The 24219-nt window shown below is 39.8% G+C and overlaps 1 protein-coding gene across 3 annotated transcripts; it reads right to left on the minus strand.

Annotated features, from left to right (window-relative positions):
• Positions 1-676: 676 nt before the first annotated feature.
• Positions 677-24030, minus strand: NUDT12 (nudix hydrolase 12). Of its 3 annotated transcripts, none has more exons than XM_044446602.1 (7): positions 23670-24030; positions 21108-21316; positions 18980-19569; positions 17197-17364; positions 12194-12307; positions 8687-8886; positions 677-3910 (listed from the first exon to the last, which is right to left on the minus strand). In XM_044446602.1, exons 2-7 carry the CDS (start codon positions 21311-21313, stop codon positions 3800-3802), a joined length of 1389 nt encoding a protein of 462 aa, XP_044302537.1. In that variant the 5' UTR covers positions 21314-21316; positions 23670-24030; the 3' UTR covers positions 677-3799. The 3 variants fall into 3 exon arrangements, with proteins under 3 accessions (XP_044302537.1, XP_044302538.1, XP_044302539.1); XM_044446603.1 differs by having other exon boundaries at positions 21108-21331; XM_044446604.1 differs by lacking the exon at positions 17197-17364.
• Between the last annotated feature and the right edge of the window lie 189 nt (positions 24031-24219).

A 24219-nucleotide genomic window follows, 5' to 3' on the forward strand; every position in this document is an offset into this window, starting at 1 on the left:
TTCTCTCCTTTTTAAAATCCCACTAGCATTCAGCCAGCTCTGGAACAATTCCCCACACACCCCTCCCAAAATCAGGGCAAAAACAGCTTTGGAAAACAGCAGGAAAATGGTACATTGGGAAGGGACGACCTGCATTCCAAAGAATCTAGATTAGTCTCCTCTGTGGCTGCATTTTGTAAAAGGTAGAATTAAGGAGTTTTGAACATGGAACCCCACATTATATCTAGACTATCCATGAGTTCTTTTGTGAGATGAAATTCAAACATACTCAAACCCAATACATTAATTAACTGGAAATTAAATGCTGATCAGTTGTTATACTCTTTTATTCTCATTTTAAAAATACTATTGCTTGGATCCAGATGTTGTCTTCCACAAGCCCCCAATTTCCCATCCCCTGCAGCCTGTTGCCTACTGAAAACATGCTTCAGTATTGCAGAATCATCTGGACAGTGGGAGATATGACAGAGGAAGAGGAAAATCCCAGCATACTTTTTGTTGTGAGCTGCCCCGAGGCTTCGGCGAATGGGGCGGCATATAAATGTTTTAATAAATAATAAATAAAGAAATTGTGCGTATAAGAACATGTCAGGGATGTGGTAGGAAAACATAGTATTAAGCACTGCTATAAAAGACAACATAGAAGAATTGGAAGCAAATATTCATGGAGCAAAAATTTTTCATTTTGAATTTTTTAATTCATAAACAATCACCAAGTTTCATCCAAAACACAATCTGAAATGAATTTGGAGGTTTCTCCAGAGGTAAATCATCTGAAGATGCATTAAGACTAGCAAAATGTAAATCTGATTTACTTAAAAGTCAGTTCGCATAGAGTCAATGTACATACATGCTTCAAAGTAAAAATACATGGGAAGAAGTAAACCCATGACTGCAGGTACACTGATTCAGAAGTATATTGCACTGATATCAGTAAGATTTTGTTCTAAGAAAATGAGTATGATAAAATATTTTTAAAATGCAAAACCTGTCAAAATTTTAAGTCAAACAAGATGCTGTAAAATCAAAATACAGCGAAAACATGAGGCATATATTACACAGAATTTGATGTACTACATAATCCTCTGCATGTGTACTGTGAAATACAATCCCAGTTGAATTTAACAGGAATTATTCACATAATTAAAGATATATAGGACTGCAGTTTTAGAATAATAAATAATTGCTCCCAAATGAATGGGTAATAATAACCACAGAGTTTCTTATTAAAGTAAATAATATGTTAATTTCATAGGAACAATCAAGGCTAAGTTCTCTCACTGCATCAGTTTTAGCTGATGTTTGGCTAACAACATGCAAAAGAATATGATTATATTAATTACAGAAGCTAGTAGCTAAATATCATTTTCCTTCAGTATATGCAACTTTAACTTGCTAGCATGCCTAGTAGATATGCAAGGTGTACAGAGCTATGGGCTAATTATTATGTTTGCAAAGTCAATATAGATGCACGAGGTGCCATACATTCAACTAAACAGGGAACATTGCTTAAAACTTTTAAAAACCATTTTTCTTCTTCCTCTTTCCCTTTTCTATGTCACCTACTTATTAAAAACAGCACAAGCGTATTTTATCCTTCTGCTTGGAAAAGGAGAAAAAGCACATCAAATTTATGGCAATGATCTAGATGATATCCTGCCCCCAGAAAAAAAAAGTTAAGCAACTCACCTGTGCAAATTCTATATAAAGTTTCTCTATTTTTCCGAGAAGGCTAAAGCAAAAGTTGGCATTCAAAGAGAAGAGACTAGACAAGCCTTGTTAAGTGTTGTTGGCCTGCTCTACTTCTTTTCATTTCTATTTTTGTCCTTTAAGCCCCAGAATCTTATTAGTATATTTAATTCCATGGAGAATCAGGACTGGTCCCCTTTAATCAGCCTACAGCACCCACCTTTTTGCTTCATGTACTTTAAAAGATACAGAAGAAAAGAGAATTACACTTTTCTTTATACTAATCACTTTTAAAAAGCAACTTAGGCTAGAACCAAGCATCATTCTAGGCAAAATAAGATGTTTAACAGATTATCACAACAGACAGCTTGCAAATATTTAATCACTTGTATGCAGATCTTATTTATTTTATGATGTATTTATATAAAAAATTGTATACCGTTCACTCAGCCATGTTTGCCCTCTTATACATTTGTAATAATAATAATACAATAAAAACATGAATGGACAGTTGCTTTGGCTGCGAAAATGATACAACTGCCAATTGGCAAGGGGAAGGAAATGGCTAGAAATATGGGCCAATTAATCCAGTGGGACTTTCTTCTGAGTAGATGTGTGTAAAACTTAAGGGCTGGCTTTGCAATGCCAGGGCTATTAAAAGGCCAGAGGCCAAGAAGCAAAAACTGCTTTTAAAGAAAGGGTATCTGGAAATCTCCATTTTGTAGCAGCTGGGGACTCAGGGTTGGGATGGTGGAAGGGATGGAGAACTAGCAGTTCAGCTGTTAAAATCTAAAGGATTACATTCTCAGGTGGGAAATATTATTCTCCCCCCATTATTATTCTTTGTTCCCCACCTTGTTTCAATCAATAGCTTGGCATATGTTCCTTGGCAAATTAATTCCTTGCACAACTGTGTGCAAATTAGCCTATATTCAATTTTACCTTCCCCTCCCTATGAATGCTGAAACAGAAAGGGAAATTGACACAGAGAGACTGTATGTGGCAGCTGTAAGTGCACACTTGCACAAGACTAACAAAAAATATTCAAAACCCATGAAAACTCCAACTTCAGTTCTGAATCACCAAAAATATAACAGGTTGAAGAACAAATGGTAACCCTTCCAAGTTCTGTTTTGGCACTGGCAGAAGGGCGGTCATTGGTGATATTACAAAAATTAATGGGAGTTTTGCTGTTCATGAGCACCTTGGAAGGAGATTGCAACAACCCATGACAAAACTGCCCTGCTGGGTTTGGATGATACAACCCATCATGGGCAAGAAAAATCATAAAACAAGGCATGTGTTCTCAGGATGTGCTTGTAAAAAAAACAATCCAAAAAACCAAACAACAACACAAAAACCGTAAAAAACCCCCCAAACACCAAAAATAAAATCCAAAACAAAAAACCAAAAAAGCTACCCTATAAAAACTGTGCTGGCTTCAGATGATAAAACAAACCACTACGGCTGGTACCCATGGTAGATTGTTGTGTCATTGGAACCTGGCCAATAAGAAATCACTTTAGAGTAGCTTTTACAGCAACATATGACTGAAGTTTTGTGAAAACTTAGAATACCAGAGAAGATAGAGGAGACAGTTGATGAATTATAAGCTATCTTTTCTTTGCAATTCTTCTCTCACAGGAAAAATCCACTCCTGAAATGCAAGTATATATGTGCCAATTATATGTGCAGTTCTCTTCTTTCAGGTTGGTATTTTCCTTTGCTAAGGTTTTGAGGAATTTGGCTGAATTCACTTATTTGCAGCCATCCTGAATGAGAAGATGCATTCTGAGGCAAGAAAGCAATGGTCTTAGAAAGTTAAATCAGACAGTTACGAGTATACTGGGCAAGAATAAAACCAAGAGGAACTGTACCAAGGTGATGTGATAGTGCAATTGGAAATCACACAGGGAAAGTTCTTTTCCTTGAATCTGGGCAGCATTACACCTGGAGAAATTTATGAAAAACTCACATGTGCAAATATGTTTAGAAGAATAACATTTAAAAAGTCCAAAATGATAGCCACACACAAAAATGGTCTGATTAATTACATTTAACATATAAGTGACTACATCTATGGTGCAAATAGACAATCAACTCATTGGAATTAAAGATTAGCACTCATTCCAATCCAGTGTTTCATCAACTGATGTGCAATAGTCTGCTGTGGTGGTCCAGCAAAAGCACTCTGGTTCCTTTTATTGAGAATGTCAACAACCTGAAACATATAAATATGGTATTCAAGCTAGTTAACTCCAACATAGGGCTTGTGTAATTCATCAGACAAATGGTCAACCTGAAGTCTTTACTACATTCAGTACCCAACTGTTTTGGATGGGAAGCATGCTAAAAGTCCAGCCTTTACTTGTTTCATAAATTTATAAGGCTGTTCTTCTTGTCCAAGTTCACTATTTTTGTAAAATGTTACTACATTTGAATAGATTCTGAAAACTGGTGAAAAATCCAGACCAAAAGCATCATGACCTTTTCCTGAAAATATCAATATATTAACATTGCTCCATAGGCTTTTGTTGGGGTTGGAACTGATCAACATATGTTTACTTACTATATTTTGTTTCTCAGTGGACGTGGGCGGGGGAAAGATTAACAGTTTAAAAATGCCTGCATTTATCTGATCTTTCTTTTAACCTATGAAAACTGCAAACTAAAATAACCACATAAACCTGAATATTTTTATATAAATGGGGCTTCTTCTTCTATAAAGATGATCAAGCCACCTTTTCTGTATCTCTTAGGGGCGAATTGTATGGTCTCAGGGGATGCATCCTTCTGGTCACAGATTTGAGTGTAAAGATTCCTCTAAAGAGGTATATGTATTTCTAACTTCAGAGCCTCTTTTCTGGTTTCCTTGAGGCACCATGGAGATCACTGCGGTGGCTCCCTCTACAAAGCTGGTATTCTGAATCTGGGGATGGGGAAAATAAACTTTGAGATGTAGAGGGAGTGGCTGTGGGTCCTTTCAGTCCTCAAATCACACATCCAACACAGGATTAAGAGTTGGTCCCACCTCTTAACATTTGAGACTGTCAGAGAAGCTGTAAACAATGCCATCAGGAGACCAGTCTGTTTCACTAGGCTGGTCTCCAAACAGGTCACTCAAGGCGAAATGATCAAAGCAGAGTCTCCAGACTTAGATGCATCTATCCACTTTGGGATGAACAGTCACATGCCCAGGAGAGAATGAATATGTTTAATGGTGATGAGGGTGGAGAAACTTCTGAAGGCAGCAGAAGCAGTTGAAGGAAGCACTGGCAGAGGATCTTTTACAGACAATGGCAATGATGCTCAAGCCAACTCTGGCTAGTACTGCACAGAAGACGACAGTGGCAAATTACTGCTGAATCTTTTTACCTTGAATACATTATGAGGAAAAAATCAAAAATGAAATAAGAGATAACACCAGAAGATGAGACTCCCAGGTTGGACAGCACTCAATGAGCTACTCGGGAAAAGCAAAGGACAAGTCTGAATAGCACTATCACACATGCTTGCAGCGAGATCAAAGCTGAAAGGGTACAGGGCCTGATCTGCACAGAGGTGAAAGGAAAGTCTGATAGCAACACATCCACTTGGAATGTGAGCAAAATGAATTAAGGCAAACTGGAAACCTTAAAGCAGGAAATGGAATTTCCTTAAACACAGCAGTACTTGCTGTGAATGAAATAAAGTAGAATAGAATGGGACATTTTCAGTCAGACAAACACAAACTGTTTTACTCTGGAATTTCAAAAGAAAAATGCTCAGAAGAAATAGAATGGCTCTAACACTAAGGCAAGATGTAGCACAGGCAGTAAGGGGCTATAATGCAAAATCCAACCAAATAATAGCAATCAGAATTTTGAAAACCTCTCAACATATAACCTTCATTCAAGTCTATGCTTCAAGAACAGATACTGAAGAAAAAATCAAAAACGTTTATCTATTTGTTCAAAAACAAATAGTTAACACAACAGAACAAGACCTGCTGATAATTCTAGGAGATTGTAATGCAAAAGTATGAAACAAAACAGAATCAAAAGTTGTAGAGCCAAACTATTCTCACTGCCAAAACAAGACCAGGAGCAGATTGCAGCAGAGACCATGAATTCTTGGTATCAGAGTAAAGACAAAAAAGATCACTAACAGAAGCAAAATGCCAGCATACAGCTTGAATAGGATTCCTGAAAAATTTCAAGTCCACATGAAGGACAGATTTGCATTACTCAAATTTATTGAGCATGAGCCAAAAGAACTGAGGACTGAAACAGGAGACCTCACTAGGGAAGAATACCGAAAGACAATTCTGGTAGCAAAAATAAAGGAAAAAAAAGCCTAGATAGATAGAAGGAGAAACACTTACAGTTGCAAGGACAGGCGAGAAGCAAAAGCTGGCAGAAATAGGGTCAGATTCCTGAATGCAACTTTTCCATGACTATCATTTAGAGACAAAAAGAACTATTACAATGCCCAGTGGAAAGAAATAGAAAACAGCAAAAACAAGAAACCTCTTCTAGAAGACCCAAGGAATCAAAGGGAAATTCAAACTTAGACTAGTAATGCTAAGAAGACAAATGGGAGACATGCTATTTGACCAGAAGAAAATATAGGGAAGGTGGAAAGAATTTAGGAAGAGATGAAAGAATGACAGACTCTTTCAAAGATGAATCCTATAAAGGAGAGCTTGTACTATTAGAAAGTGAAGCAAAAGTTTCTTTGAAAGCACTTGGAAGGAATAATGCACCCAGAGTAGACAGGATATCAGTACAAGTATTCTAAGCTGCAAAGACTGACTCATAGAACAGTAGAGTTGGAAGGGGCCATGAAGGCCATCGAGTCCAACCTCCTGTGGTTACAGAACACCATGTTACACCATCCCACTCAGGTGGCTGTCCAGTTTCTTTTTGAATATCTCTAGTGTGGGAGAGCCCACCACCTCTCCAGGCAGCTGGTTCCACTGTTGTATTGCTCTGACAGTGAGGAAGCTTTTCCTGATCTCTAGCTTGAATCTGGGTTTTTGGAACGTGAATTGATTATTCCGTGTCCTGCACTCTGGCATCAGCACGAAGAGATCCTGACCTTCCTCTTTGTGACAGCCTTTGAGGTACTTATAGAGGGATATCATGTCCCCCCTCAGTCTTTTCTTCTCAAGGCTGAATCGGTCCACATCCTAACAAAAGTACGCTAATAAATATGGAAAACAAAACAATGGATCATAGTTTGGAAACTTTCAACATACAATCCAGTCCCTAAGAAAGGGGGTGCAAAAGAATGCAGCAACCAAAGTGCCATTGCATTGCTTTGCCATGCAAGGAAAGTGATGCTCAAGGTGTTGCAACAAAAAATATTGCTTTATGTGGAGTGAGAAATGCCTGACATTCAAGCTAGATTCTCAAAAAAGAAAAAAGAAGCACTTGAGATCATATCACAAATACAAAGTGGCCAAAGGAACCATCCAAAGAAATGGGTGTGCCTCAGCACTTGATTGTCCCAGTGCATAACCCGTATTGCAGACAAGAAACTACTGTCGGGAGATAATATGGAGAAACAGAATGATTTGCCATAGGGAATGGTTTACAAGAGTGCATTTTATCTGTTCAAACTGTACATAGAATGTTTCATATGGGAAGTTGGATTAGAATCAGAAGGAGGAGTGAAAATTGTTAGACGACACATTAATAATGAAAGAGATGCAGGTGATACCATATTATTGGCAGAAAGCATTTCAAGAGACTTGAAATGACTCCTGAGGAAAGTGAGAAAGGAGAAGTGCAAAAGCAGGACTTCAGCTCAATATTAGGAAAACAAAAACTCAAGACTACAGAAGAATTACAGAACTTTACTGTTAACGAGGAAATCGAAATTGTGAAAGATTTTGCACACCATGTCTCAGTCATCAATTGGAGATTATAGCCAAGAAATTGGAAGAAGACTGAGACTTTGAAGGGCAACAATGAAGGACTAGAAAAAAATAATCAAATATAAGGGTGTTTCACTGGAGACCAAGGCCAAAATCATCCACACTATTGTATTCCCAATCACTATGTATGGGTGTGAAAGCTGGACAGTGAAAGAAAGCTGACAGGAAGAAAATTGATTTGAAACATGATGCCAGAGGAGAGATTTGCTAATAACCTGGACTGACAGAAAGATGAAAAAGTGGGTCCTAGATCAAATCCAGTCAGCGTTTTCCACTGAATCATAACAGATAAAACAGAGGCTGTCATACTTTGGGCACATTGTGGAAGGCAAAACGCCCCAGGGAAGATAATCCTGCTAGGGAAAGTCAAAGGCTGAAGAAAAGGAAGACCAAATAGGAGATGGATGGACTGCACAACGGAAGCCACAGCCCTGAATTCACAAGAAATGAGCAGGGTGGGCATGGATAGGAAATTTTGGAGGTCCTTCATTCATAGAGTTGTTCTAAGTTGGAAATGACTTGATGGCACATAACAACAGCAGCAACAAAGAACTGGTCTAAAGAAGTTCCCTTCTAATACTTGCAATTGGAGGGAATCTTGTGCCCGAGTTTTTAAAACCCCTGCGACAGCAGGAAAGGCAAGGAATTGCCTTGTTATTTCTGCATTGCTGACAAGAACCTGCCAGATCTTTGGAAATGTTGGAAGTTCTGATGTCAGGCCTTCAAGCAGCAGAGGCTCAGCAAGGGAAAGACTATTCTCTTTCTTACAGAATAGCAGATAAAATAAAACTGAGTAGGACTAGCAGAGCACCTAGAGAAAGCCATGTACTTTTAACACTTACCTTTGCAATGTATCTAAGCAACTTATTGGCAAGAACTGTAAGCTCAATAAAGGAACAACTGTCTATACCAATTCTTTTAACAACACATAATTTTCAATTTCAATGTAATCACTGTACAATAAAGAAAGTACGAGGACTCATTTGTCTGCCTGGAAACAGCACATCCATACTGCATGCCGTAACCAATACAGTCAGAGGGCAATCAATAAGAAAAGGGAATTAAATTGAACTTTACCTGTTCTCTACTGAACCAGCGGGCATCTTCTATTTCAATGTTGTCAACTTTAATTTCTGTAGACACTGCAGCTGCTATGCATCCAATCATTAGGGAGGAGGGCATTGGCCATGGTTGAGAAGAGACATACCAAACGTGGCCCACTTTAACTCCACTTTCCTCCTCTACTTCTCTTCGAACAGCATTTTCAATTGTCTCACCTAATCAAAGAAAGGAAAGCACAGTTAAGTGAAAATGCAAGGATTACAGGCTGTGCTTTGAAGCATCTCAAAAGATTTGAAACTTTTTCGAACAATTATCCACAGTTATCTGCAGATGGCAGCACAAATCAGAAGTGTAACAAATAAAGGCAGACAATATATCCACCCTGAAAACACATCCCCCACTCCCATCCCCCCTAAAATTTGGGCTGTTAACATCAATGCTAGCCAGCGCTTTCCTGAGATACTAATTTATCTTTGTAGGCTTTCACTGCACATTGCAGTTGTTTTTCACATACAGAAAAAATATATTCTCAAGTATTATCTAAAATGTGTCCAAATATTACAATATCCCAGTATATTACAATACCCCTTAGCCATGTTCTGCATGGCTAAGTCAGAGATCCAGACAAAATCCAGGAACTGAACCTTCAGAGGTCTCAAATACCCCTTTAAAATGGACAGCAAAGGGGCAATCCTAGGTGGGGTAAGAGGGAAGTGGATGGGCAAATCTCTCCCTGGCACATGCTGGCCAGTGTGTTCCACCAGCGTTTCAGCCCAAATAATCCCAGCATTTAAAATCCCAGACTTACCTGCTCCCAAGTGAGAGATGGGAGATTAATTACCTAGCTCCAGGACTAGTTACAGCTGAAGGACCCAAATCAGGCTCATATGGAGCATTCCAGCAGTGTGGAGCTAGGATATCCAACCCTGACTCTTTCCCATTCTGCCAGTAGTAGCAACCCATCTACCTGGCTGAAGTCCTGCTGCCTCCCCACCAGCAGCCAGCTAGTTACACCCCCCAGCGAATCAATTGAATTATATTCAAGCTCATCACTATTCCTAGATATTACAAGCAACAAGCCATGGTAAGTTTAATTGTGGCCTGCCACAAATGCCACTCTTTGCATATAGGAAGAATGATGTTGTGGATTATACCAAAGGCAGCTGCCAGTGCTGACATATTCTGGATCCAACAGCCAACAGACAACCTATTTGCCCTAATGTTGACTGGCAGCAGAGAAACAGCAGTCTGAATAGGATGGTGCACACTGGTATTCTGCATCAGGTTGGACCTGATGGCCTTCATGACCCCCTCCAACTTTAATATCCTATGATTATGATGGACTAATCCATTTCCACTTCTTGGGTTGACTTGGACTAAGGGTGAGGGGGAGAGGGGTGGGAGAAGAAAATCTTCACTTGCACCAGAAATATGGCAATGTAGGAACCAGGCGAGCCTTTTTGAGAAGGGAATTCCATAAACAGTCACCATCACTGAAAAACTTCAAATGATGAGCTCAACACATAGGCAGAATGATGTTCCCAGCTACAGAACTTTAACACAAGCACCACCACTTTGACCTGTGCTCAAAAATAGACCAGCAACCAATGAAGCTCATACAGCACTGCAGTGCTGTGTACTTAGTATTAATCAGCAGTGCAATTAAGGTCTCCAAGGTGTGAAGAAAGCTGTAAGAGTTCCTTTGCCTAGCCTGCTTATCCAATGCAATAATTATAATTCACTTCCAGTTGTTCTGAACCTGAGAGACCTGAAGAGCTTCCTTTCAGTCCTCAAGAAGAGAAAGCCATGCCTGAATTTGCTGAAATCCTTACAGCCACAAACCTTTACATCAGCCTAGAGGCTTTCAGATAGTTGGAAGTACAACTGATCCTGACCATCAGCCATGTGGACTGGAGAAATTAACTTCAAAACATCTGGAAGGCACCAGATTTGAAAACATATGAAACCATTGTGGGTAGCATCACAATTCACCTAATTAGTGGATTGCTGTTTTGGCACCTGCCTGTCACATCTATGGAGCTTAGGTTGCATCTTCTTCAGCAAAAAGTAAGCAATTGTCTACTTTGGCTCTAGTGGAACAGTACAGCTAATCTTTCTTTTAAACCTATGTTTTGATAATGTCCAATAATGGCTTCTTTGATAATGTCCAATAATGGCGATGATGGACATGCTCATTTAAATTATCAGCTTATTACATGGAAACTAATGAATGAAAGGAAAAAGAGATTCTCTTTCACAGATAAAAGACTAATATTACAAAACTGGAAGAATAAACACTCAGCTCCTATAATGCAACATACCTTTTGCTATACAAATGGGTGGCATACCGATGTCAACTTTAAATATATACTTATCTGGCTTTTTGGTCTGTTTTTGTTGAGGTCTAGATATAATTGCTAGAAAGTTGTGTTCATTTAATAAAACTCCATATACATATAGTAAAAAGGCAGAAAATATAAAACAAATTTAGGGTAACTGTGGGCACTATGTTGGGGACCCCTTTGTTGGGAATCCAGAGTGAATTCCTTGTCTGAAATTCTAGGAACAGGTCTTGGGTGTTGCGGTCTTCACTTTTCAAGTGATACACACTTGCAAAACCATCACATATTATAGGCAATGTGTATTAAAATCATGAGAGCATGTTGTCAAAGTGCTGAGGAAAGCTCTATTATTTATGTCCGTTGCACATGAAAGATATCAGCCCAATTCTGAAGTGAATATGAAAAGCCCTGGGTGAAAAAGCATATATTTTATCAATCCCACACGGACCTTGGGAATGCCAAGCAGGATAGTGGCTAGCTTAAAATGAAGACCTGGCCAGCACATAATGACAACCCATTGATGTAAAAACCCATGGATTGTCATAAATGAACTGGAGAGAAAGACGGTGCACTGCCTCTCATGCAGTCCTTCCCTTTGTGGATGAAGTCCTTCCATCTGTATAAGAAGCTGAAATCCTGCAGAGGTAAAGGGAGCACAAAGCAATTTCCACTGATTTCCTTTTCCTATGTATTTTCTTGTGCCACACCTCCCACTCTGAACAGCAGATAGAGGGTATGTGGAGAAAAGGCAAGAAGGGAGGGAGAATACACCAGAGTACTCTGTACAAACAAAACATCTGATGTTGCTATTTATTTTATTTACTACATTTATATTATGCCTCTTTTCTTAAGGACACAAAGTGGTTTACATCATTCTTCTGCTCTCAGTCTTATCTCTGCAACAACAACCTGTGAGGCAGGTTGGACTGAGAGTTTGTGTGCCCAAAATCACCCAGTTGGCTCAATGACTGAGTCCCAGTCCTGTACTTTTAACCACTACACCACACTGGCAATAATGCATCTTTAACCAGTGGCTGTACACAGCAGTACAGTTTGCTACAGATCAAAGTTCAAATTGAACAGGTGTTATTCAAAGATCAAAGGACAAAACAGTAATTTTAAATTCAATATCCCAGAAAAGGAAAAAAAAAATGGCATAATACAGTACAAGAACACTCACCAGGCTCTACAAATCCGGCAAGGCAAGAGAACTTGCCTGGGGGAAATCTTTTCTTTCTTCCCAGAAGGCAATGGTTACCATCTGGATGAATAACTTGCATTATCACTACAGGATCTGGAATACAGGGTATTAAAATGATTTCAAAAGACAGCAAAGAGCATAAATGTACCTACTCTCATTTAGCGTTCATATCTTTTTTTAAAAGCTTGACATTCAATTCTCTAGAAGCCCTGTAGCTAGTAATCTTATTGCAGGTTCTTTAAAAATATTCATTCACCTCTTTCTTTAAAACAGATTCCTTGCAGGAATATACCTATGTAGACCAAAAGTGAAACCCAGGAGATAAATTACTGGAACTGCAGCATGCTTTTGGTAAAAATGAATGACCTAGTTACACACCCAACAGAAAGCAGTGACTTAATCAGCAAGAATTCTCGCCTTCAGCTCTTTCCTGCCACAGATTAATGGGCCAGTAGAATGCATATATTTTTCCAAATGCTATGCACAGTTCAAAGTACTGTGAGATTCCGCTTCCTTCATAGCTGTGTCATGACAGTATCTTTTCCAGCTTCTGTTTGAAATTTAATTCTCCATTTTGCTTCTTTCTCCTCTCCATTTTATTCATTTCTTGAACATAAGAAGCTATTTTACTCCATGTTTTCACTAGAAATAGGTTGAGAATAGTCATTGATATTCTCCGGTAGTCCCAGCCCACTGCAGCATACCTTAGCCTCAAATTGTGGTTTGCGATCTTGGTTTGCACAAGCTAGAGTTTTGTGCATTGAGATGAAATGGTCACTATGCTTATGAAACTTTCTAAGCTCAGTTCAAAGAGAATACAGTATATCACAGAAGTGAATACACCCCTCACATTTTGTAAATATTTTATATCTTTTCATGTGACAACCCTGAAGAAATGACACTTTGCTACAATGTAAAGTAGTGAGTATACAGCTTGTATAACAGTGTAAATTTGCTGTCCCCTCAAAATAACTCAACACACAGCCATTAATGTCTAAACCACTGGCAACAAAAGTGAGTATACCCCTAAGTGAAACTGTCCAAAGTGGACCCAAAGTGTCAATATTTTGTGTGGCCACCATTATTTTCCAGCACTGCCTTAACCCTCTTGGGCATGGAGTTCACCAGAACTTCACAGGTTGCCACTGGAGTCCTCTTCCACTCCTCCATGATGACATCATGGACCTGGTGGACGTTAGAGACCTTGCGCTCCTCCACCTTCCATTTCAGGATGCCCCACAGATGCTCGATAGGGTTTAGGTCTGGAGACATGCTTGGCCAGTCCATCACCTTTACCCTCAGCTTCTTTAGCAAGGCAGTGGTCATCTTGGAGGTGTGTTTGGGGTTGTTATCATGTTGGAATACTGCCCCGTGGCTCTGTCTCCGAAGGGAGGGGATCATGCTCTGCTTCAGTATGTCACAGTACATATTGGCATTCATGGTTCCCTCAATGAACTGTAGCTCCCCAGTGCCGGCAGCACTCATGCAGCCCCAGACCATGACACTCCCACCACCATGCTTGACTGTAGGCAAGACACACTTGTCTTTGTACTCCTCATCTGGTTGTCGCCACACACGCTTGACACCATCTGAACCAAGTAAGTTTATCTTGGTCTCATCAGACCACAGGATATGGTTCCAGTAATCCATGTCCTTAGTCTGCTTGTCTTCAGCAAACTGTTTGCGGGCTTTCTTGTGCATCATCTTTAGAAGAGACTTCCTTTTGGGATGACAGCCCTGCAGACCAATTTGATGCAGTGTGTGGTATATGGTCTGAGCACTGACAGGCTGACCCACCACCCCTTCAACCTCTGCAGCAATGTTGGCAGCACTCATATGTCTATTTCCCAAAGCCACTCTCTGAATATGACGCTGAGCACATGCACTTAACTTCTTTGGTCGACCATGGCGAGGCCTGTTCTGAGTGGAACCTGTCCTGTTAAACCACTGTATGGTCTTGGCCACCATGTTGCAGCTCAGTTTCAGGGTCCTGGCAATCTTCTTATAGCCTAGGCCATCTTTATGTAGAGCAACAATTCTTTTTTTCAGATCCTCAGAGAGTTCTTTGCCATGAGATGCCATGTTGAACTTCCAGTGACCAGTATGAGACAGTGAGAGTGATACCACCAAATTTAACACACCTGCTCCCCATTCACACCTGAGACCTTGTAACACTAATGAGTCACATGACACCAGGGAGGGAAAATGGCTAATAATGCCCAATTTGGACAGTTTCACTTAGGGGTGTACTCACTTTTGTTGCCAGTGATTTAGACATTAATGGCTGTGTGTTATTTTGAGGTGACAGCAAATTTACACTGTTATACAAGCTGTATGCTCACTACTTTGCATTGTAGCAAAGTGTCATTTCTTCAGGGTTGTCACATGAAAAGATATAAAATATTTACAAAATGTGAGGGGTGTACTCACTTCTGTGATATACTCTGTGTATGTGATCTCCCGAAAAGCCAAAACATAGTTTACTGATGTGTCTGAATGTCCCAGTAATGTTTTTCTATAATGTGTTCAGAACTATATTAAAACAATTATTATTTAATGTCCTCCTTGATGGCATTCTGTAACCAATTTTTTCCTTTGGTAGAGCTTTGGCCTGACAAATGAGGCCATTTGGCCTGACCAATGAGGTTTCTTGCTATAGTTTTGAACTTGTAGTTTTTTCTACCACTCTTTATTTGCTCAAAACTGTTCTATAATTCCAGTTTAATCTGTTATGATAGCAGTATTGAGTGGTTCATCTCAGAATCTAAAAGGGAGATAAATGGTCTCTTGACAATAGAAAAAATGTGGAAAAGCTGAGCAGTAAGTTTGCCACTTGTTGTGGGATGTTCTTGGTGTACACATGGACAGCTGTCCATTGATACATGAATATCAAAATTGATGACACCAAGGAACAACTGGCTGAAGATGCACAACAGAAACTGAAAGTTGCTTTAAATTACTACAGCCTCTCCAGTTATAATATATCCCAATGCTAATTATATGCAACACTACTGGCATGTTTTGAAGAGATCAAGACTTTCTTTTCGCTTCCTGTTTTTGTTTTGTTTCATCTGCTCTGGTAATGTCTTCTCACATCCCTCTTTTGTTTGAACACCTGTCTTTGCTGCTTCCCTCTGCCTCATTTGAAGGTTCTTCCAGGTCTTCAACCAGAAAGGATACTCATTAAAAAAAAGAGTATTTGGCACGGAGGAAGGCTGCAACTGCTAGACTTCTCACCATTTCCACATTTGCCCACCCCTTTTATTCCACCCTTAGCAAACAGGACTATGCCAGAAAGCAGGTGGGAGGCAGAGAAAGGAGGTGGGCAGAGAACTAGTGAGACAACATTGTGTAAAATGTGATGGTTGCATCTTCCCGTTAAGCAAATAGGACACCATTTTAAAGTGTAGACTTAGCAATTCCTTCATACTTTGAAGTTCAGCTCTCTCCTTGGATTCTCTCCTTTCTGCTCCCTTGCTGTCAAAATGACAGATATGACCATCCCATTAGGTAAATAAGTTTCAAAGACTGATGACCTGTATATGCTGTAAGACATCCAGCATGCATTTCAAATCCTGCTGACTGCTAGTTTTGTTAAAGAAACGTCACTAGGAATACCAACTGTTGGCTCAGCGGTCCTGTACATCTAATCCTGCCCACAATTTTTCCTTCATTTGGGCTTCACAATATTTAAGAACCACTAATTAAACTTCAGGACGAAGTTTAAGGAACTACTAGACCAGCCACAATCTGAAAGACAAAATAACTCATTATAAGAAAGAAAAGGGACAGACCTTCAATACACTGTGAGAGAGAAGGGAAGAAGAAAATAAATAAAAGAAAATTAAAGCAGTGTAAGGGCAACCTCAGGGTAAGTAGGTAAAAAGAATTATTAAGATATAAAAGCAAAAGTTTAATTAAGCATTATGCTAAAAGAAATTGCAAAGAAATAAGCAATCAAGGAAAAAAGATAAAGTACCTACAGTGGAATAAAAATTTGCTTTACTTAAGTTGCTTTTAGTTATGTTCCATTTTCACCTACAGTGCTCCACAGAAGGTTTGCCACAGCTAACAAAAGGCATGAAATGAGAACAAAATGGCTGAATTTACACAGATTACTGGTGAATCCTGATTTCACGAGTGAGCTGAATGGTAATGCATACAGCCTGTTCATCCCCACCTTCCACCCACTACCATGAGTAAACAAACTGGAAATTATTTGCTTTGTGTGATTTCTGACCCTGAGAACTTGGTTCCTTCTTCCAAAACAAACCAAACCAAACCACAAACCAACAACAAAACCCTGGCTTATTCCAGCTTATTTGAGAGCAACAAACCAAGTTCCTGAGTTCAGATGCCATGTAGAGCAAACTACTACTGGTTTGTTTACCCATTTGTGCTAGCAGAACAGCAAATGGACCTTCTGAACCAGCACACAGTTCATTCATGGCAAGCCAAGGCTTCCTGTTATATACAGTGAAAAGACAAGGAGGGAATCAAACTTGAATTTTTTCCATGTTTATCATTTTATACAAGGGGTGAAGCGGGAATGAGTGGCCCTCAAGATACTGTTCGACTGCAACACCCATTATCCTTCAGTCTTTGCTCACAAATAGGAGGGGGAGCTGCAGTCTGACATTATCTGGAGTGGCAACATGCTTCTCATCCTTGGTATAAAGCAAAAATTCAAGTCAGATTCTCTCTTTTCTGCTTTGCACTTTGTTTGTAAATATACACTAGCACAAATTTTGGTACAAGAGTATGGAAATTGACTGGTTTTAATATTATAAAGCATTAAAAGAAAACTAAGGTCTCATGCAGTTTTACTAAAAGGGAACCCTTTCTCTGCTCTTCACAATCTGCATTTGTGTGTGTGTGTATGCGTGTGTGTAAAGACTAAGCATTACATGCAGAATAATTTAACAATTTAGAATGCATACTATAGGTGGACCAAACTGCAATTTGTCTTTTAACATTCTTACCAACTCTTGGATAGCATGTGTTGTGAATTCCCTGATGGCTGCGACAGTCTTCCTTTAAGCAAGATTTCCTGTAACCTCCATCTTCTAACTTAGTTGAACTGCCACACGTTGGGCAGAATTGATACCGGCTGTCCCATGCTAGAACAGATCTAGCCTCAGCTATAACACCTTAAAAAAGACCACATAAAGCGACTTATCAAACTCACAAGATTTTTTTGTTCTAAATATTGATTGTATGCTGAATTTCAACCTAGACAACCAATCCAGAAGGATAACATGATTGAATGCACTGAAAATTGCTGAGAGGTCTAAAAAAACGAACAGAGTTTCTCTCATTTTCTTCAGAAAGGACATTCACCAAGGGGATCAAAGTGATTCCTATCCCAAAACTTGGCTTAAAGCTAGATTGAAATAAATCTAGAAAGTCAATTCATAGAAAATATGTGTAGAAAATCAGCTTCTTAAGCTGATTGTCAATCATGTGTGAACTCTTTGCTCAAGAAGGGGGCAATAGCAACCAACCTATAGCTGGATCTATGGGATCAGGGAAGGAATTATCAGGAGTGGCCTGGTGACTGCCTCTTTATGGGAACTGATACCATCTCTTCTCTCAAGGAGGAGCGTACTATCTCTTGGACCAATTGGCCATCCCTTCCTTTTTAGAGGAAACAAGTCAAGAGGTTGAGAACACAAGTGCTTGGTTGAACTTGTCCAAGCACTTTTGTATACTTCTGCCTCAACAACTGAAAGTCATCAAAAACATCTAGACCAGGCAGTGCCCTGGATACCCTTAATAGAACTATATTAATAGCAGACTCTAAGTCTTGTCAGATGCAAGCAGGTTTACCTTCAAAGTGTCTTGCAAATTTATCACAGCAAGCCATCAAGGGCGTGACCAATTCCCTCTCAGAGTCAATATATATTGCAACATCAACTTTCCAATATACCATGAAAATTCACATAATAACTGCTTTATGTCTTGCTATTAAAGCTGATAAAGTTTACACGCTCATTTGTAAACTCATAACTTTTGTGTGCATTACTTTTGGCTGCTCGCTGTAGAAATGGAAGAGGCTTGCTACATCAAAAGTATAGTATGAGATGGGAGTTCAGAGAGCTCAACCATGATAGATTGCAGAATCACTGATATGTTCCAGATCTAAAACATAGACATGCTGGATCCATAAGCCTGTGGTTTAGAGGACTAGAACACTTCTAGCAGTCAATAGCAATGTAAATCAGTCCTCAAGAGAATAAACAGCAATAATTCCTAAGGAGAATAAACAACAATGCCAGAATACGTTTTGTGAACCAGAGGTTGAGGCCAAAAAAGGCAAAGAAAACAATAGTCAACCTGTGCTGACAGAAGGCCAAATAGGAGATGGATTAATTCCATAAAGAAAGCCACAGCTTTGAGTTTACAAGAGCCACACAAGGCCAGCAAGGAGAAGATATTCTGGAGGGCATTCATGCATAGGCTCACCATAAATCAGAGAAGACCTGACAGCACATAACAACCAATGTTGGTGTAAGATATTCTAAGTCCCAAGTTTGTGGGTTGCTTTCTACATATTTCAGTCAGCACAGTGATCATAATATTCCTACAATTATCCTACAATCATCTAAAGATATTATGTAGGTGAGTGCTTGTTACAGGTGATTGAATAAGCAAACCCCATGCCAAAGAGCCCTCACTAAGAAATATACTGTGACCGAACACTGTTAAAAAAAATCTCTGAAATTTTTGTTCCAAATCTAAAGGAGAACTGCTTGGTGACCTTACCAGCTTCATTTTCAGACAACTGCAGCAGTGCAGGAAATGGTGGATGAAGGAAGTAACAGCCTTGACGCTGTTGTATGAATTTGTCAGCAGCAGTACCATCTATACTGAGAGCAAACCAAGCAATCAGTCCATCATCTTCATTTGGATCTTTCACATTCAGTGCTGGAAGCAAGCTGCTTTTCACTTGAAGTTCTACTCCAAGAAAAATCCATGTGGTGGTTTCAGTCTGTCCCAGGTATTCCTTTACATCCTCGTAGCAAAGCTTACAAAGTTTAACTTTTGGGTAGTGGAAACTCTCTTCACCATCATCTGATGTTACCAGTGGATTTAAATTTGAAAAGAGGATGTACACAGTAGTTGGTTGTTTCTGTTTCAAGTTTAGCCATTTAGAATCTACCCTTTTCTCACTCTTTCTATCCAGAAATGCCCTAGAAAAATAGTTTTCATGTTCTCTGACTTGACTAGTCAGGAAAAATGGCTGAAGTTCATCCTTCTCATTAGCTAATAAGTTAGTTATGTTCTTATATCCCCAAAATCTAGCAATGTCCAGTGCAGTCTGGTTTGAAGCATTGGTTACAGATTTGTCACACCTTTTAAAAAAGTGAAAATTAAAAGTTAATGATCAATATATTTATACAGAACTTCTTAATGCACTAGGTGCCTTAAAGTTTATTTTGTTTGATATCTTAAACTATCAAGAGTTAAAATGGCAAAGGTGGGCAGGTTAAAGAAATCTCAGTTGGGATATTTTTTTAAACTACTGCAACTTCCTCTTATAGATCATAAAGAACAGCAAGATATATTTAGGAAGACTGATAAGAATATACACAAGCAACATACTAGAATATTACATTTATAAATCTCTCTAGATTCTAGAAAATATCTTATATAACTGACCCAACAGAGTTGCAATATTATTTCCTCCCTAATCACTAATTTTCCCCATAATGTCTAGTTCCAACATTAATACAGTAGTACCTTGGCTCACAAACTTAATCTGTTCCAGGACTCTGGACATGACCCAAATTGGTCGTGAGCCAAGTCAAATTTCCCCATAAGGGTCAATGTTCTGCAACTATTTTTTTACTCACAAAAATCTGAAGCAAAATGACAAAGAGCAACAAAGATCGTGGATATCTCCCTCCTCCAGCAATCATGCAGGGGGGTGGGGGGAGACGGGCGCAATCATGGGCGTGGTGGGGGTGAGGTGGGAGCGGGTACACGGGGGAGGTGGGCGCAGGCAGGCTTTGGCAGGGAACATAGGTGGCTATCTCCTCTCTCCCCCCCAGCACGACTGCGGTCGCACTCGCGATCGTCATCTGATACAGAGTTTGCGACCTGCAGCAAAATTTTTATGAAATTTCTGTTCGTGACCTGATTTGGTCGTGAACTGAGGCATCTGTGAGCCGAGGTACCACTGCACTTCATTTCAATGAGCTAAAATGAGCTAAAAGAATACAGCATTATTAAGAACAGCACATAATAGGCAAAGTCAGATTGAGATCTAAATTGTTGAAAAATTCATGGAGATTCAGCAGAATTGCTTAAGATTACCGTGAAAGAAATGGTACAAGCCTAAAACAGAAGGGGCACTGGATTTCAATAAAATCTAAGTGTGCAATTAAGCACTCAGAGCACTTATTTGTGGGAAAGCCCCATTCCACTCAGTTTCAGCCTGATCCTAAGCATTGCTACTCAGAGGTAAGTGCAAGTGAATTCAATGGCACTTGCTCCCAGGTAAGTATGACTACAATTGCAGCCTTAATCTCTCCAGGCCTGGCTTGAAGAGTTAATCATTTATTAATCCCCTTGAGAAAAGTTACATATTACATCAAGTCAGAAAAGGGTGATTAACAAAGAGGTTACCTGAAAGCACTTGGTCCCTGGATTACAAATGATCAGAGGAGGTATCTGAGAACACGTTCACAGACTAAAAACATGTGAGACCATTTGATTTAATTTATGCTTTTGTATCACTTTTAATGTTAAAGCTTGAAGTTAAGAGTTTATATTTCAGTATCAGAATTAAAGCTGTAAGAATTATCCCTATATAACCATTATGTTGTAATTTTCAATACACATATTTAGACAATTTGAATGAATAATCGGTTTTCTATGTTTTTCTTACCCCCTTTCGAGAAGAGCCTGCACAATTTCAAAGTGTCCATTTCTAGCAGCGTACATCAAGGCTGTCCAACCATTCTTAGCAGTTTCATTGATAAGAGATGGAGAATGACTGAGCAGTGCAGTAAGTTTGGCCTTGTCTCCAGCTGCCGCAATACTATGAAGCTCAGAAATCAATTGCTGCTTTGGATTCCCTTGAATATCTGCCATTACCTGTTTGGTTAACAACTTAATAAATTTTTCAAAGCATGGTCAGGATATAGCATGTATATCTGGTCTAATACTATGCTGGAATATTAAACATATTTCAAGGACTGCAAAACTCCTTCAAATGATTGAACCGGATAGGTCGTTTGTAGTTCAAAATTGTTCTTCAGAAATAAAGCTTTCCAGAAAAATGGTACCTTGAAATGACTGCTTAATAACTTTGGTTAAAATGAGTGGTACTCAAGTCTCTGGTTACTAAATCACCACAATGGGCTGGCAGAACCCAGAATGAGCCTAACAGAGTTCGCTGTCCTAATCTACCTCCACCTTGTTCCTCCTAGCAGTATCCCGGGGTGAAGAGGAAGGAACCTTCTCTCTCTGATATGAAGAGGTTCTTCAAGATGACAGTATCCAGAGAGAAAGAAAGAACCAGCCTCCTCTGCTGCAATGTTGTCAAAAGTCATCCTACTTTCATAGAATAATTTTCTATTAGCCCTGGAAAACAAGCTCGTAAAGACATTGAGGAAAGCTTGTCTCTTGCCCATTTTCCTCATAGTCACAGTGAGGGCTTTTCTGCCATGGTACTGAAAGTAATCCCACCCCTTGTAGCAGTAATCAGCCCCAGAAGATAACTTTCCACTGGAGGCAATGGGAGTTTGTCTTCCAGGGAGAGTACTTAGCATGAAAGTGGGATGACTTTTGACAGACCTACCCCAGGCAAAGTTACATACTCCTTCCACAGATGGTGCAAATTTTTATCAGAACCATGGCAAGAAGGCCAAGGATAGCCTCCCCCCCCCCTCCAACCCCCCCAGTCCTGATAGAAATCTACCCGTCAAGGCTATTAACAATAAAAATGAACAGCCACAAGATTTCAAGTGACAGATTTAATGCCAGATTTAAGGTAGATCTATTTAAATAGGTCTACTTGGGACCCACTGGCATTGCAGAGACAATAACTTTATTGTGTTAAGATTCTTTGTATTAAGTTTGTTGCTTGTCACTTAAAACATGACTTGGTAGGGGGCCTGATCTCCAAGGCCTCTACCATGAGGTGGGGCATTGGAGACCAGACCTCTTTCTTGCAGGCCATTTGGGCTACCTTGCTGTATCATGGTATAACCAACATGGGTCTGGATGACTGTGTGTCTTTAGCTGGCTATACTGATGGGTAATTGGGCTGTGTGTGTGTGTGTGTGTGGGGGGGGAGTTATAGTTGTATCTTATTGATATCATGTATTATGTATTGTATCATGTATTGCTAATATTATGTATTATATTATTGTACTAAGTTTTGTTTTGATTTTGCACTGCTTACAGTTAAATATTGTATCAATTGATTGTATTGCTTGAATATATTATTGTATTTATATGGAATATGTATTTTCTTGTTCTATTGTAAGCTGCCCAGAGAGCCCTGGGAGTGATGGGGTGGCACACAAATATAGTAGCAATAACAACAACAACAACTTATAAGTGAGCACCACTGATTTTAATAGGAACTCGCTGACTTAGGCCAACTGTTATTCATCAGAACTTCAAGTTGCTTCCACAAATGTTTGTAACATAGTGAGGTCCAGTCCAGCACAGGTTGTTTAAGCAATAGTAGGCTGTGATATATGATGGATAGAATTTGCATATTCAATACAAATATGTAAATTTATTGCTGGGATTGTATGTGATGACTGTTTAACCCACAGTGGGCCGCTTGATCAGTGAACCACATAAATCACAGCCCCAGGTTCTACCCAACGCAAGCCATGGCTGTGCACTAACAATTCAAAATGGGCCCTTGTACATTTCGCTGCAGGCTTTTTGTCGTACAAACCGGCTCATAAGCTTTTGTTTCTTTAAATCAGAGGTAACAGCTACAGTAAAAGTTATTACCATTTGTCTTGATCTCATTTTACAAGCTTTTTGTCCTTAGCACACTAGAGCTGCTTTTCTCCCATAAGTTTGCCACATATGTAATAAAGATAAAGCAGTGTACATTTAATATAAAACCTGATTTCTTCTGTGTTCTATTATATATCAGCTGTGTTTTATGCATGTGCATAAATGGCATAAACATAGTTTAACCGTAAGCATGTTTATTCTGCAGTAAGTCCAAGTGATTTTATAGAATTTACTTCCACTAAGTACGCTTAAGATTGAAACCCCTCATGTTAGGTGTGAAAAAGCTCTGAGCCAGGGCCCTTTACCATCTTAATACTGGATCATGTGAAGGTAAGACCACTTCACTTCATGAGCAGAATACCCTCGCCTCAGCAATGAGCCCTTGCAGCATAGCTAATAGTCAAGAATGCTGGGAAGTGTAGTCCAAGGCAACCAGGTGAGAAAACGTTATTCCAGAACCTACCCTTATTCAGAAAAGCCAGCTTGAGGTTGGCCAGACACTTGCACCTCTCTTTTGAAATTAAGCACTGGATTTCTCACTATTTCCTCTGACACTTTTCGGTGTCATCCATTTACAAACTGCAGGATCCTCCTCTCGCGGTTCGACCTGCGCGGGTCTCTGGACTCCGTTACTGTGCGCCTTGCAGGGCCTCTGACGGGCGAAGCCGACGCGTTCGGGAGCGAAAGACTCGTTTAGCGAGCTCGGCGCAGACTCGAGCCCGCTTGAAAGCGACAATTACAGAGCCCAGCGACGTGTTGGGACCGCCAGGACACAGCCCAGGGCACAGGAACAGCCCGCAGGGACACTGTCCCCATCGCCTCGACACCGGGCAACGCTTCTCCTGCGCGGACGACGGAGCGATTACCCAAGCCACCTGCCAACGCTTCCTTCCGGCTTCGCCGTGGTGGTACCGCAGGGCATCTTGGGAAATGTAGTCTGTTCACAGCATAGTGCTTGCCTGGGACCGCCTTTTGCAATGCAACAGCGGTGTTTTAGACAGCTTGTTTCTTGG

Source organism: Varanus komodoensis, unplaced genomic scaffold, assembly GCF_004798865.1.
Source record: "Varanus komodoensis strain SLA01 unplaced genomic scaffold, ASM479886v1 scaffold5, whole genome shotgun sequence".
Taxonomy (NCBI): Eukaryota; Metazoa; Chordata; class Lepidosauria; order Squamata; family Varanidae; genus Varanus; species Varanus komodoensis.